Consider the following 17,266-nt stretch of genomic DNA (forward strand, 5'->3'; position numbering starts at 1 on the left):
GACGCCCATTTCAAACAGAGATGAGGAGAAATTTCTTATCTCAGAGGGTTGTAAATCTGTGGAATTCGCTGCCTCAGAGAGTTGTGGAAGCTGGGACATTGAATAAATTTAAGACAGAAATAGACAGTTTCTTAAACGATAAGGGGATAAGGGGTTATGGAGAGCAGGCAGGGAAGTGGACCTGAGTCCATGATCGGATCAGCCATGATCACATTAAATGGCGGAGCAGGCTCGAGGGGCCGTATGTCCTACTCCTGCTCCTATTTCTTATGTTCTTATGAAGTGCTGAGGCCTTGAAAGGGGGAGGATGGAAAGGACAAAAGGGAAAGTCTGTGATAGGGTGGAAGGCAGAAGAGATTTGAGACACAAAAGGGATGATGAGCCAAACTGAAATGGTAATAGCATGTTCGGAAACAAAAGATGAGTCTGGATAGGGTGTGAATGGCAGAATAATTACCAACTGCTATAGGAAAGAGAGAGAAACAAAATAAAATTAAAAAAGGGATGGGGGAGGGTGGAGTTTTGTGGAAAAAAAGGGAGGAAAGGGAACAAAATATGGGCAAAGGCTATGGTCTGAAATTGTTGAACTCTGTCAAAAGCTGTAAAGTACCTAAACGAAAGATGGGGTGCTGTTCCTTGAGCTTGCATTGAGCATCTGCAGTATTTTGCTTTTGTATATGCAAATGTGTACTGTCAAGATTACAGTTCACCTATATATTTGCATCAGAAAATGTGAATAACGACATTCTGAATTTTAATGGTGCATTATCTCCAGAAATGTTTTTATTAATTTGAAAAAAATGAAACTTTAAAAACCCACAAATTACCAGAAGCATTTAACAATGAAGATGTTTATTTTGCCCTTTGTAATTTGTGCAACTTTACACTTCACATTAAATTTTTAACTTTACTGAAGGGTGACAAAGACTGAACAGTACATAGACACCAACATTTTACTGACATTAACAAATCTATTCAAAGTGTGAAACATTATCCTGAAAACATGATACTCACACATGTCTAGGATTTACGTAACTGTCAACATACAACATCATTTATGCACAGTTTAAGCTGTATTTAGAAACAGACTATCTTTAAAGTGACATTTTCCTTATTGAGGCATCACAAACCAATCACAACACAGGATTTATGGCAGAATTTCACAAATGTTCTGCTGATGCTATGCAGTAATCATCATAACTGATGGGCATACAAAAATAGTCTGCTTTTAAGGACAGCAAATGGTCATTTAAAAAGTGCTCAATAAAGTCAAAACAGTCAATTAATGCAATCACGTGACTTTTAGCAATCCAAACAAACTATTGCTCACACTACCAATCGAGTCCACCAGCGGCTGCAGCTTCCAGCACTAACATTTGGAATTTGCTATTTATTTGGTTTAAAAAATAATCAGTGAATGGAGAGATTTGTCAAATGCAATTTTGTGACAATACAGCACTTAACATTTTTTATTACATTTAGCAGATTAAAAACAGAAAGAGACTTACTATTTTCAAATGCATATGAAGTTTTGAATTGCATGCAAAGCTATTTGAAGTTTAACAAAATCAAATGAAAAGCACTATATATTTAATTGTCTAATCTGATTGTAATTACAAGAAAATAATTCATAAAAAAGAAATATTTTACAACAGAAATACAATTCTGCCACTACACATACACACACACACACAATAGTCTCTTTACAATCCGGTTTGAGTATAACATTTCTGGAGAACCCAACAAGATGACAGCTGATTTGTCGGGGCATATTATTTAACTACATTTAAATGTCTTGATAGTTAATGAAAATTTTACATAAAGATTTTAATTCACAATTTAACCTCCACTCACTCCTGTGATAATAAAGTTAACTACAGCCTTGTTCACAATGGTCCAGTGTGTAGATTTTCCATATGTGCCCTGCATTTTTATTTAACCTAGTTGAAATGGTGAATTTAAAAATCTGGTTTCAAAAAGATAAAGTAGCCAAGTGTACATTCTTAAAAACAAACATAACATGCATATGCAAATTTCTAGCACTTCATTATTTACTATGTCTTGATTTGCTGCTAAGATTATCCAATATCAATTAAAGCGTACACATAAAATGTCTCAACAACCTAACCATATTACAATTTTGATAATTTTCATGTGTAATTGAAAAAGCAACATTAAAGTCATCAGCTGGTAACATTTTGGGAATAGGACCTATATTAGGAAAGACGTCAAATGGAATCTTTAGTTATGCATGATTTCAGAGATAATTCATCCTGCACAGGTAATATCTGAAATGTGCAGATTTGATTTTTTTTTTTTAAATGTTACTTGGAAATGCAATTGTTTCAATGGTTGCAGTGCAAAATAATCAATTATTAGAAATCTAGTCACAGATTTCCAAGCTTTTTGTATGTCTAATTTTATCAATTTCTCAACATCAAGACGAACCAACAGTGAATCAAAACATAGTGACTGATGGTGTACACAGAGTATTGTTTAGGTCACGAGATCTCATCCATAGCAGGAGTTTGGGAGGGGGCGGGGGAAAGAGAAGAGAAATCGAGAGACCTATCACAGTAGCTCACTCTCGTGCATTTTCCAGCAGCTGTGTAGAGTTGCACTCGACTGGAAACAGGGCTCCAGCCAGTCCTCTTGGTTGAGATAGAGGTGTGGCACTGAGAAACTCAATGAAAGTTATTGCCAAAAAGTGTAATTGTCCAGACTAACATGAAAAACACTTTTCATAGTGAGCTCAAAGTTACCATTGTTAAAAAAAACAGTAATAATTCCTCAATATTCACACTCCAAATTACTGAAATGAAATATTAGTAAGATTTCTAAGTCAGCTGCCTTGGGTTGTTACTAGCTTTTTCTACAGATAATTGGAAATGGTTCTATTGATTTCTGTTAAAATCATTGCAATATTTTTCTGCTTGATAATACAGAACAATCTCTAGAAGTATGCATATTTATACAGTCAATAACAGATCTATATGAAGAGTTTTAAAGAATGCTGATTTAAAATGTTTGATAAACTCTGCTCCCACCTCATATCCCTTAATAGTTTTCTTCTCTGACTCTGAAAAACAGCAATCTAAATAGACTTCCAATGACCAAAAGAGGTCACGAATTCACCCTGTTGTTATCTGCATGGGGACAGCTCTGAATAGTTTTCAATACCGATTTGCTCCATTCATTGTTCAATGTGATTGGCTCAAACTAGTGATTAAATGCAGAAATGATCTATGGAGTTCTTAACACGACAAGTTTGGAATGCTGGTTAACAAAAATTATAAAATTCACTACAAATAGTTCTAAAGAACAGGAATGTGATACAATTAGAGAAAACCTTTAGGTAGATCATTTGCCTTCGTAAGGTCCATTCTTTTTCTGCATATACTCCTATTTTTTAAAAACACAATGGCCATGCTGCACTTTCAATGCTGTGAATTTTAACATTCAATCTTCCATCTATTGGACCCCTTGCCAGGTATAAACATTATACTCTTAATCCTCTTCAAGCAAATAAGCTTTTATATGCATTATTGTACTACATGATACTTAAACACTTACACATCAGAATCACATCACAGTGAATTTCAGTCCAGCGAGCCCCAATACTTTTCAACTGATTTATTTAGTGATTAAAAGAACTTGCTTGACTTGAACACTATTTCTGAGACATAATATAAATCAATGGAAAACTCAATGACCCCCAGGAGTTTTGTTCTTTGAATTGGTATATACTTCATTATTTGTTTCCTCGAGATACCTCAAACAGAGACAGTGGCTAATAAACACAGAGGTCTGGAAATTTCATTTCATAGACTGGGATGGAATGGTACTGAACATGGCCCGCTGCGACGCTCATGGATCCTGATGGGCTTGGAGGCGGCCTGCTAGAGAAAAATCTAAATCAGTTTACTGAATTTCTTTTACACCTTGCAAAACAGTCTATTTTTAAACATTTAGAAAACAATTAATCGAACATTTGTAAAACTATTCAAACATGTCACTATGTTTGGTGGGGCAAGAAGGGTCTAGAAGAGCAAACAGCAATTCCAACATAAAGTACTTCCTATTCTTTCTAATGCTAAAGTAGTTGGGGGGAAAAAAAAATCACTCACCTAGTATAAAAAATATCTAATTATCCCTTCCAGGAGGCACTCCATTGACGACTTTATGACCATAGTAGCAGTTGCTCAATAGGAAATCTACAGCTACACCTGAGCCTGAAAACTATTACCAACTTTTTGAGTCTCCTAATAAACTTCCAGTCCAGTTCCAGATCTTAACATTTCAGTTTCTTATGGATGGTGGCCTGCAACTAATATATATTACTATTTTTTCTAGCTTAATTTGCTATTCTATATTTTTCCCAGCTAGCATGATGTGTTTGTAATGGATGGTTCAAAAGTGGTACCAAATGATAAACTTTCATTTAAGCTAATGGAATGAGTTTATTTTAAAGGAGAAAATATTTATTTTCCACATCAACTCGTCTTACCCATAAAGATCGTGCACTATGCTCTTTAAACTCTGTTCTACATACAAAGTAGTAGCTTTAAAATATTTTGTATTACTGCTAACAGACCCATGTTACTGTTCTGAATGCTTTACAAGATCACACAATAAATACAGATGTAAAGATCGTTCAACCCATCTTATTAATGAGCTCAAAAAGCTTATTCCTCCAGGACAACATGCAACACTGTCTTAAATGGTTGCATGTTTTTGCCTGAACTACCCTACACAAAAGTCCATTCCAGGTGTTGATCACTGAGAAGAATCTCTTGCTGACAGCAGTACTAAATTTGTGTTTAAGCAATAAACTAGGTGATTGGATCTGTTGAGTACCGAGTCTATTAAGACGTATATAGATCCTGTTCAACTTCACCTTGTTCTGTAACTCAGTTTTTTTCGCCACAAATGTGGTATTTTATGCATAATAACGTAGAAACACAATAGAAGCAGGAGTAGGCCATTCAGCTCTGCTCCGCCATTCAATAAGAGAATACCTGATCATCTACCTCAACTCCATTTTCCCGCACTATCCCCGTATCTCGAGTCCCTTAGTATCTAAAAAGCTATCAATCTCGAATATACTCAACGACTGAGCATCCCAACACACTGGGGTAGAGAATTCCAAAGATTCACAACCCTTTCAGTGAAGAAATTTCTCCTCATCTTCATTCTAAATGGCCAACCCTTTATTCTTAGACTGTGACCTAGTTTTAGACTCCCCAACCCAGGGAAAACATCTTCCTCAAGTCCCTTAAGAATTTTATGTTTCAATGAAATCACCTCTCATTCTTCTAAACGCGAGAGAATATAGGCCTAGTCTACTCAATCTCATCAGATAATCCCACCTCCCCACCCCCTGCCCCCCATCCCAGGAATCAATCTATTAATTTTTAATTCACTCCCTCTAAGGCAAGTATATCCTGACTTAGGCATGGAGACCAAAACTGTACACAGTACTCCAGGTATGACTTCTTTATCCTTGTACTCCAATCCCTTTGTAATAAAGGTTAACATACCATTTGCCTTCCTAATTACTTGCTGGACTTGCATGTCAACGTTGTGTTATTCGTGTACACCACCACCCATCTAAATACCAACATTTCCAAGTCTCTCGCCATTTAAAAAATATTCTGCTTTTCTACTTTTCCTACAAAAGTGGATAATTTCACACTTCTCCACATTATATTCCATCCGACACCTTATTGCCCACTCACTTAACCTATCTATATCCCTTTGCAGCCTCTTTGCATCCTCCTCACAGCTTACTTTTCCATCTAACTTTGTATCATCAGCAAACTTGGATACATTACACTCGGTCCCCTCATCTAAGTAATTAATATAGATTGAAAATAGTTGAGGCCCAAGCACTGATCCTTGCGGTACCCCACTATTTGTTTGTGAACCCATTTATTCCTACTCTCTTTCTGTCCGTTCGCCCATCCTCAATCCAGGCTAATATATTACACCCAATCCCACGAGCCCCAATGTTGTGTAATAACTTCTTACGTGGCACCTTATCGAATGCTTTTTGAAAATACAAATACACTACATCCACTGGTTCCCCCTTTTCTACCCTGCTAGCTACAACCTAAAAAAATTCTAACAGATTTGTCAAACATGATTTCTCTTTCATAAATCAGTGTTGACTGCCCGATCATATGATTTTCTAAGTGCCCTGTTACCACATCCCTAATATCAGATTCTAGCATTTTCTCTACTACTGATGTCAGGCTAATTGTTCCTGGTTTTCTCTCTAACTCCTTTCTTTACGTTGGTTACTTTCCAATCCAAAGGAAATGTTGTTGAATCTAGGGAATTTTGAAAGATCAAAACCAATGCAACTACTATCTCTGTCTTTGTGAATTTCTTGGTCATCTTCTGCTGAATTCTAAAATCCTCCCAATCCCCAGGCTTGGTACTCTTTTAGCAACATTATAAGCCTCTTCCTTGAATCTAATATTCTCTAACTTCTCTTGCTAGCCATGGTTGGACCACTTTTCCAGTGGGGTTTTTATTCTTTAGGGGATTGTATGTTCGTTGCAAATTATGAATTAATTCTTTAAATGTTGGCCGTTGCTTATCTACCATCATATCTATTAATCTAGTATCCAATCTACCTTAGCCAACTCACCTTTCAGACTTACATAGTTTGCTTTGTTCAGATACAACAACTTGTATTTATATAGCGCCTTTAACGCAGTGAAACATCCCAAGGCACTTCACAGGAGTATTATGCGTTAAAAATTTGACACTGAGCCACAGAAGTAGAAATTAGCACAGGTGACCAAAAGCTTGGTCAAAGAGGTATGTGTTAAGAAGCGTCTTGAAGGAGGAAAGAGATGTAGAGAGGCGGAGAGGTTTAAGCAGGGAGTTCCAGAGCTTGGGGCTTAGGTAATAGAAGGCACGGCTACCAATGGTTGAGCAATTATAATCAGGGATGCTCAGGAGGGCAGAATTAGAGGAGCGCAGACATCTCGGAGTAGTGGGGCTGGAGATTAGAGATAGGGAGGGACGATGGCATGGAGGGATTTGAAAATAAGGATGAGAATTTTGAAATCAAGATGTTGCTTAACCGGAAGCCAATGTAGTTTAGCGAGCACAGGGCTGATGGGTGAGCTGGACTTGATGTGAGTCAGGACACGGGCAGCTGTGTTTTGGACCACCTCTAGTTTACGTAGGGTAGAATGTGGGAAGCCAACCAGGAGTGTCTTGGAATAGTCAAGTCTAGAGGTAACAAAGGCATACATGAGGGCTTCAGCAGCAGATGAGCTGAGGCAAGGATGGAGACGGGCAATGTTACGAAGGTGAAAATAGGCGGTCTTAGTTATGCTGCGGATACATGGTCGAAAGCTCATTTCAGGGTCAAATATGACACCAAGGTTCAGCCTCAGACAGAAGTTGGGGAGAGGGATGGAGTCAGTGGCTAGGGAATGGAGTTTGTGGCAGGGACCAAACACAATGGCTTCGGTCTTCCCAATATTCAACTGGAGAAAAATTCTGCTTATCCAGAACATGGATGTTGGACAAGCAGTCTGACAATTTAGAAGCCTTGGAGGGGTCGAGAGATGCAGGTAGTGAGGTAGAGCTGGGTGTCATCAGCATACATCTGGAAATCAATGCTATGTTTTCAGATGATGTCGCCAAGGGGCAACAAGTTGATGAGAAATAGGAGGGGGCCAAAGATAGATCCTTGGGGAACACCAGAGGTAACGATGCGGGGATGGGAAGAGAAGCCGTTGCAGTTGATTCTCTGGCTACGATTAGATAGATAAGAATGGAACCACGCAAGTGCAGTCCCACCCAGCTGGACGACAGTGGAGAGGTGTTGGAGAAGGATAGAGAGGTCAAACATAGAAAATAGGTGTAGGAGCAGGCCATTCGGCCCTTCGAGCCTGCACCACCATTCAATATGATCATGGTTGATCATTCAGCCTCAGTACCCCACCCCAGCCTTCTCTCTATACCCCCTGATCCCTTTAGCCGTAAGGGCCACATCTAACTCTCTTTTGAATATGTCCAACGAACTGGACTCAATAACTTTCTGTGGCAGAGAATTCCACAGGTTCACAACTCTCTGGGTGAAAATGTTTCTCCTCATCTCAGTCCTATATGGCTTACCCCTTATCCTTAGACTGGATCCCCTGGTTCTGGACTTCCCCAACATCGGGAACATTCTTCCTGTATCTAACCTGTACAGTCTCGTCAGAATTTTATATGTTTCTAGGAGATCCCCTCATTCTTCTAAATTCCAGTGAGTATAAGCCTTGCCGATCCAGTCTTTCTTCATATGTCAATCCTGCCATCCCAGGAATCAGTCTGGTGAACCGTCGCTGCACTCCCTCAATAGCAAGCATGTCCTTCCTCAGATTAGGAGACCAAAACTGCACACAATACTCAAGGTGTGGTCTCACCAAGGCCCTGCACAACTGCAGCAAGACCTCCCTGCTCCTATACTCAAATCCCCTCGCTATGAAGGCCAACATGCCATTTGCTTTCTTTACTGTCTGCTGTACCTGCATGCCTACTTTCAATGACTGATGTACCATGACACGCAGATCTCGCTGCACCTCCCCTTTTACTAATCTGTCAGCATTCAGATAATAATCTGCCTTCCTGTTTTTGCCACCAAAGTGGATAACCTCAAATTTATCCACATTATACTGCATCTGCCATGCATTTGCCCATTCACATAATCTGTCCAAGTCTCCCTGCAGCCTCTTAGCATCCTCCTCGCAGCTCGCATTGCTACCCAGCTTAGTGTCATTTGCAAACTTGGAGATATTACATTCAATTCCTTCATCTAAATCATTAATGTATATTGTAAATAGCGAGGGTCCCAGTACTAAACCCTGCGGCACTCCACTAGTCACTGCCTGCCATTCTGAAAAGGACCCATTTATTCCCATTCTTTGCTTCCTGTCTGCCAACCAGTTCTCTATCCACGTCAATACATTACCCCCAATACCATGTGCCTTAATTTTGCACACTAATCTCTTGTGTGAGACCTTGTCAAAAGCCTTTTGAAAGTCCAAATACACATCTACTGGTTCTCCCTTATCCACTCTACTAGTTACATCCTCAAAAAATTCTAGAAGATTTGTCAAGCATGATTTCCCTTTCATAAATCCATGCTGACTTGGACTGATCCTGTCACTGCTTTCCAAATGCGCTGCTATTACATCTTTAATAATTAACTCCAACATTTTCCCCACCACCGATGTCAGGCTAACCGGTCTATAATTCCCTATTTTCTCTCTCCCTCCTTTTTTAAAAAGTGGGGTTACATTAGCTTTCCTACAATCCATAGGAACTGATCCAGAGTCCATGGAATGTTGGAAAATGACCACCAATGCATCTACTATTTCTAGGGCCACTTCCTTAAGTACTCTGGGATGCAGACTGTCAGGCCCTGGGGATTTATCGGCCTTCAGTCCCTTCAAATTTTCCTACCATTTCCTGACTAATAAGGATTTCCCTCAGTTCCGCCTTCTCGCTAGACCTTCGGTCCCCTGGTATTTTCGGGAGGTTATTCGTGTCTTCCTTAGTAGTTGTTCAATTGGTCTGCCATTTCCTTGTTCCCCATTATGAATTCACCTGATTCTGACTGCAAGGAACCTACATTAGTCTTCACTAATCTTTTCCTTTTCACAAATCTATAGAAGCTTTTGCAGTCAATTTTAATGTTCCCTGCAAGGTCAACCGTGTCAAAGGCTGCAGACAAGGAGGAGGAGGAGGGATAGTTTGCCTTTGTCACAGTTACAAAGGATGTCATTTGTCACTTTGATGAGAGCTGTTTTGGTACTGTGGCAGGCACGGAGACGAGATTGAAGGGATTCAAACATGGAATTACGGGAAAGATGGTCACGGATTTGTGGGGAGACAAAAGTTTGAGGACTTGGGAGAGGAAAAGGAGGTTGGAGATGGGGCGGTAGTTTGCAAGGACAGAGGGATTGAGAGTTGTTTTTTTGAGGAGATGGGTGATGAATGCAGATTTGAGGGAGGGGGACTGTACTTGAGAGCGAATTGTTAATGTTAGCTAACATGGGAGCCAGAAAAGGAAGTTAGGTGGTCAGCAGTTTGATGGGAATGGGGTCAAGGGAGCAGGAAGTGGATCTCATGGACAAGGTGAGCTCGGAAAGGTCATGAGGGGAGATCAGAGAGAAACTGGAGAAAGATGCGAGGTCAGAGCTAGGGCAAGGGGCTTCCTTAGAGGAAGTTTGGCGCTAGAGGAAGGAAGGGAAGAGGCAGAGGCAGCTGAATGGATGGTCTCAATCTCAGAGACAAAGTAGTCCATGAGCTCCTCACACTTATTGTCGGAGGTGAGAGTGGAGATTGGAGAGAGAGGTTTAAAAAGACAGTTAGCAGTGGAGAATAAAAGGCAGGGTTTATCTTTACATTCCAGAATGATTCTGGAATAGTGAGCGATTTTGGCAGACCAGAGCAGGACCCGATGGTGCTTTATGTAGTTCAGCCAGATCTGGTGGTGAATGGCTAAACCAATTGGTCGCCATATCCATTCAAGTCTATGTCCCTTGGATTTAAAGAGAGCAAAGATCAGGGCTATACCAGGGGAAACGGCCAGGGTGAGAGAGTAATTGTTTCAACATGGACCAGGGCATCAAAGGTGGTGGTGAGGGTGTGATTGAGCAGATGTCATGGTGAATGGAGGGCCAAAGGCTGGATAGTTGGAAGTTCATAAGTGCAGTTGTAAGAGTCGGGGGAGAGTTTTTTCTAGGGGCGGGCACAGGAGGTAGTAGGGGTGGGTGGGGGTGAAAGGGGGATGTAGGTGGAGAGCGATACGAAGAAGTGGTCAGAGATGGCCTTATCTGCGATTGACACGATAGGAGTAGCGAGGCCATGAGAGACGGCAAGGTTGAGGGGCTGGCCGTGGTTATGTGTTGGGGAGTTTACAGAGAGGGAGAAATTAAGGGAGGACATGAGGCTAGTGAACTCAGAGGAGAGCATGGTGAATTGAGATGGAGATTGAAATCACCAAGGACGAGAAGTTGTTCGGTGCAGAGGCAGAGGGAGGAAATTGGTGAAGAAATATCGGTAATAATTTTTAATAATAAATGGTACTTGGGTGGGTGGTAGAGAACGCTATTTCAGACCCTAGTTTTGGATTTAACTAAATGACTCTCAAACTAAATATAAAATTCTACCGTATTATGAACACTCTTCCCCAGAGGCTCCTTTACGATAAGGTTATTAATTAACCCTTTCTCATTGCATAATACTAGATCTAAAATAGCCTGTTCTCTAGTCAGTTCCTTGACATACTGATTTAGAAAACTATTTTGAATGCATTCTATGAACTCGTCCTCCACACTATTTCTGCAAATTTGGTTTGCCCAGTCTATATAAAGATTAAAGTCCCCCATAATTATTGTATTACCCTTGTTACAGGCATGTCTAATTTCCTGATTTATACTGTGCCCGACACTACTATCACTGTTAGGGGGTCTATAAACTTCTCCCACCAGCGTTTTCTGACCCTTGTTGTTTCTTAGCTCCACCCATACTGAATCTACATTTTGATTTTCCGAACTAAGCTCCTTCCTCTTTACTGTCTTTATCGCATCTTTATTTTCAGGGCTACACCCCCTCCCCTTTCAATTTTACCATTATCTTCTAAAAGGTCCAAGTTTCCAACTCTGGTCATTCTGCAACCATGCCTCCATAATGGTTAGTAGATCAAGCTAATGTTCCCTCCAATTTTTTTTTTGGTTGCGCAGTTTTTCCTATTGTAAAGCGACCTGTGCGGGACCTCCAGACAGCTGTGCGGTCAGCAGATAAACGGGAACACTGGATCAAACCCATTTATTTCTATCTGTGCTATAAATTCATCTATTTTGTTGTGACTGCTTCATGCATTCCGATATAGTGCCTTTAGCTTTAATGTTTTTCTATTTTCCCTGCAATCACTTTAGTCTCTAATGCCCGGTTACCTTTGTTAAACTCTTTGATCCTTCCTGACCCACTCTGCTTATTTTTTATAGAATCATAGAAAAATGATGACAGAAGGAGGCCATTTGGCCTATCATGTCCATACTGATCGAAAAAGGGCTACCCAGCCTAATCCCACCGTCCAGCACTAGGTCTGTAGCCCTGTAGATTACGGCTCTTTAAGTGCACATCCTTCAATGTACTTTTTAAATGTGATGAGGGTTTCTCCCTCTACCACCCTTTCAGGTCGTGAGTTCCAGGTCCCCACCACCTTCTGGGTAATTTATGTTTGCTCATCTTCCCTCTAATCCTTCGACCAACGACTTTAAATCTATGCCCTCTGATTATTGACCCCTCTGCTAAGGGAAATAGGTCCTTCCCTAACCGCTCTAGCTAAGCCCCTCATAATTTTATACACCTCAATTAAATCATCCCTCAAGTCTCCTCTGTTCCAAGGAAAACAATCCCAGCCTATCCAATTGTTCCTCATCGCTAAAGTTTTCCAGTCCTGGCAACATCCTCGTAAATCTTCTCTGCACCCTTTCTACTCAAATCGCTACCTTGACATTTCTCCTGCTGCTTTTGAATTTATCCTTTCCTAAATCCTCCCACACCCTCTTCATTAGTTTAAACTCCCATCTACAGTCCCAGTTATTCGACTCACCAGGACACTGGTCCCAGCCCAGTTTAAGTGGAGCCCATCCCACAGCTCCCTCTTATCCCAGTACTGGTGGCACTGCCTCATGAGTCAAAATCACTGCCTTCCCACATCACTCTTTCAGCCACGCATTAAACTAACCAGACCTGTACCATTATCTAATCTAAGGGATGTGATTGTGTACTCGATCAAAGTGTCCAGGTAACTCTCCCCCTCCTTGATGCCCTGCAATGTCTGCACCTCAGATTCCAGCTCAACAACTCTGAGTTGAAGTTCCTCGAGATGTAAAACCTTACTGCACATGTAACAGCAGATTGGAAAACTGCAAATGTAACTCACCTATTTAAAAAAGGAGGCAGACAAAAAGCAGGAAACTATAGGCCTAACATCTGTGGTTGGGAATATATTGGAGTCCATTATTAAAGAAGCAGTAGCAGGACATTTGGAAAAGCAAAATTCAGTGAGGCAGAATCAGCATGGATTGATGGAGAAAGTCATGTTTGACAAATTTGCTAGAATTCTTTGAGGATGTCACAAACAGGGTGGATAAAGGGGAACCAGTGGATGTGGTGTATTTGGACTTCCAGAAGGCATTTGACAAGGTGTCACATAAAAGGTTACTGCACAAGATAAAGGTTCACGGGGTTGGGGGTAGTATATCAGCAAGGATAGAGGATTGGCTAACTAACAGAAAACCGAGAGTCGCGATAAATGGTTCATTCTTGGGTTGGCAATCAGTAACTAGTGGGGTGCCGCAGGGATCAGTGCTGGGACCCCAACTATTTACAATCTATATTAACGACTTGGAAGACGGGACCGAGTGTAATGTTGCCAAGTTTGCTGACGATACAATGATGGGAGGAAAAGCAATGTGTGAGGAGGACACAAAAAATCTGCAAAAGGACATTGACAGGCTAGAGAGTGGGCAAAAATTTGGCAGATGGAGTATAATGTTGGAAAGTCTGAGGTCATGCACTTTAAGATTTTTTTCTGCCAAACTGTAAGTTATTATTTAAATGGAGAAAGATTGCAAAATGCTGCAATGCAGGACCTTGGGGTACTTGTGCATGAAACATAAAAGGATAGTATGCAGGTACAGCAAGTAATCAGGAAGGCCAATGGAATCTTGACCTCTATTGCAAAGGGGATGGAGTATAAAAGCAAGGATGTCTTGCTACAGTTATACAGGGTATTGGTGAGGCCACACCTGGAATATTGCATGCAGTTTTGGTTTCCATATTTACGAAAGAATATACTTGCTTTGGAGGCAGTTCAGAGAAGATTCACTAGTTTGATTCCGGAGATGAGAGGGTTGACTTATGAGGAAAGGTTAAGTAGGTTGGGCCTCTACTCACTGGAATTCAGAAGAGAGGTGATCTTATCGAAACGTTTAAGATTATGAGGAGGCTTGACAAGGTGGATGCAGAGAGGATATTTTCACTGATAGGGGAGACACTTCCTCCCTCAGATTCTGCAATGAGACTCCTCATCCTTGGTGATTTCAATCATCTCGGCTTTCCTTGCCCTCTCCTCTGAATTCACTGGATTCCATCCAAATAATCATGGCTATGTTCTCCTATCCCTATTCATGGCTATGTTCTTGACCATACCATCTTGTGGCCTATACTTTCATAGTTGCCATAGAGGCTCACATTGCATACTATGAATTCCATGTAGAGAGAGGTTCTGTGGGAAGGAGGAAGCAAGGATGACAGTAGGAGTATGTTTGAGTTTGTGTGTATGTATTGGCACATGCAGTGGAGCCTTGTCTCCAGTCGTCCTGGATCCCCTTGCCACTGGACCAAGACCTTGTTTCATCAAGCCCATGTGGTGGCTGGTGTGCAACGGCCACCTCATATTAAAATAATTCACGCACAGGCATCTTCCACCGTTTAAAATGAGTTCATCAGTCACCTGAATACTCATTTTTAGTGTGGAAGCAAGTCATCCTCGACCCCGAGGGACTGCCTATGATGATGATGAGACTAGAACTAGAGGGCATAATCTTAGAATAAGGGGCCGCCCATTTAAAACTGAGATGAGAAATTTATTTTCAGAGGATTGTGAATCTGTGGAATTCACTGCCTCAGAGAGCTGTGGAAGCTGGGACATTGAATAAATTTAAGACAGAAAGAGACAGTTTCTTAAACAATAAGGGAATAAGAGGTTATGAGTGGGCAGGGAAGTGGACCCGAGTCCATGATTGGATCAGCCATGATCGTATTAAATGGCGGAGCAAGCTCGAGGAGCCGTATGGCCTACTCCTGCTCGTATTTCTTATGTTCTTATGTGGTTTTCAGAGATCGCAATGCTCTTCTGAAATTCACACCTGCTGCAGTTGATGCACACCACCTGCACGACCATCCTAATCCAACCCTGTTTTACAAATTTAATTAAAATTAAGTTAAAATTAGTTAAAAACAAATTACTTACTGTTTTATCATCTGATTTACTCACACCCCGAGCTCCTCCTCCATGCTCCCCATGATGGCACTTTTTCAGAATGTCCCTTTCATTAGTTTAAGAGGAGCGGGCAGTAAAACTAAATTTTATATTAGTTATTAATTATTCTGAATTTTAAATAAAGCTTTATTTATAGTTATACTTTACTGTATTGAATCTCATCTGTCTACGTTCCACCTACTTACAGATTTGGTCTGGTCCATTTACCTGCGTAACTACCACCAATGTCACAGTGCCCTACTTTGGCTGACCCAACAGGGGTTTAAAATGATCTGGGCCACAGGAAACAAACATAACCACTAGAAGAGGGAGCAAGCGGTGTCTGGCTTAATATCATGAATGTTATAAAGAAAAAAATAGTGTATAGTTTATTGTCAAAGCTTTATTATAATCCCAAGAAGTGTAATGGACTAGATAAATATATAGGAATTGGTGTAAAATTATGGACACTAAAAACAGACTATTTTTAATTATTATTTAGCATAAGTATGGCTATGTCTCTACAGTAATAGGATTGAGGGATGCACAATTTTTTATTCTCTGCAAGTAAAAAATCAGCACGCATTTCTTTCCAGGAAGAGTGGCCATTTAAATCAGGATAATCTGCCATCAAAAGTGCAACAATATCTTCAGTGTCTTGTTATCCCCTACCATTAAACACCTAATCACAGGTAAATGAACACAAATGCTAAAAAATGTGTTGCAATCATACATTTCAGAACTGAAACGGCAGAATATATTGCTTTAATCCAGAACTGAAGGAAGAAATATAAGATCACCATCAAAATGGCATACTAACATTTCTAACACTGACTATAATGCTGATTATTTCAAAAACTTCCTTTCAAATATTCACTGTATGGAAGGACTTAACACAAGAAAAATGATGATTTAAAAAGTCATTTGGCGCAATGAAGCTTGTCCCTCTAGTACATGAACTGACCTAACCCAATTGCATTTTGAATGCCCTATATGTCTGATTCTATATTATCTGGTCGATATTTTTCAAATCTTTATCTTGACCTACTTGCAGATAATACATTGATGAGTTTTTCCCTTAACCTCATCTCATCAGATTAAGTTTTATTAATCTTCTTTAATTATTCCTCACTAATCCTCTTTACATATTGGATCATTCTGGTTATTCTGTACCTTCTCAAATACATCAATATCGTTTCTGAAGCACGACTATCAAAACTGTAAATCGTCATCCAAGTCTGATTTGACTAGTAGATTATAAACCTTAGTATAACCTCTTTTGGATTGTAGTCTACTGTTTTGGTTACGAATCTCAACATTCTATTTGCTTTTTATTTTTTTATGCACATTGTCTGGACACTGATCAAAAATAATACATTCATTATTTTCTTTTGTCAGGTCGCCAAGAAGCTAAAGTAGCTCTCCAATCCAAACCTCTTTCTAGGTTTATGCTGGCTGTTTCCCATTAAACTATTGCAATACTTGCAGATAATACACTGATGAGTACTTCTTCTTAGGTGGTCCCTCGTATCGAGGCTGACTTGCTTCCACACTAAAAAGGGATGAGTTCACAGGTGTTTCAATGAAGGACCTGACATTTCAGGTCCCAAACTACATATTGAAGGGTGCAAGATGCCTGTGCATGGATTTTTTTTAAAAAACATGTGGTGACCGTTTCACACCAGCCACCACATGGGCTTGACAGAGCTAGGTCTTGATCCAGTGGCAAGGATTAACCAAGACGACTGGAGATGTTAGACCACACTTGGAGTACTGCGTACAATTCTGGTCACCATATTACAAAAAGGATAGAGAGGCACCGGTGAGGGTGCAGAGAAGATCTACAAGGATGATACCATTAATGTCACCACATTACAGGAAGGATGTGATTGCACTGGAAAGGGTGCAGAGGAGATTTACGAGGATGTTGCCGGGACTGGAGAATTTTAGCGATGAGGAAAGATTGGATAGGCTGGAATTCTTTTCTTTGGAACAGAGGCGACTGAGGGGAGACTTAATATACATAGGATTATACAGGATATATGACACAGAAACATGCCATTCGGCTCAACCAGTTCATGCCGGCGTTTATGCTCCACTTCTATTCCCTTCTCCCTCATGCTTGTCTAGCCTCCCATTAAATGCATCTATACTATTCACTTTAACCACTCCCTGTGGTAGCGAGTTCCACATTCT

At 40.4% G+C, this 17,266-nt stretch overlaps 1 protein-coding gene across 6 annotated transcripts in view; it reads right to left on the bottom strand.

The window, feature by feature from the left end:
• Positions 1–835: 835 nt before the first annotated feature.
• efr3a (EFR3 homolog A (S. cerevisiae)) overlaps positions 836–17,266 on the bottom strand; it is a 328,887-nt gene continuing 312,456 nt past the window's right edge. For 5 of the 6 annotated variants that reach the window (XM_070892800.1, XM_070892793.1, XM_070892771.1 and 2 more), the window contains one exon: positions 836–3,899. In XM_070892800.1, coding sequence (XP_070748901.1) covers positions 3,791–3,899 — 109 coding nt within the window. In that variant the 3' untranslated portion in view covers positions 836–3,790. The remainder of the gene's footprint in view (positions 3,900–17,266) is intronic. The other variant, XM_070892785.1, reaches the window with a different exon arrangement.

This window comes from Pristiophorus japonicus, chromosome 1, assembly GCF_044704955.1.
Source record: "Pristiophorus japonicus isolate sPriJap1 chromosome 1, sPriJap1.hap1, whole genome shotgun sequence".
In the NCBI taxonomy this organism is placed as follows: domain Eukaryota; kingdom Metazoa; phylum Chordata; class Chondrichthyes; family Pristiophoridae; genus Pristiophorus; species Pristiophorus japonicus.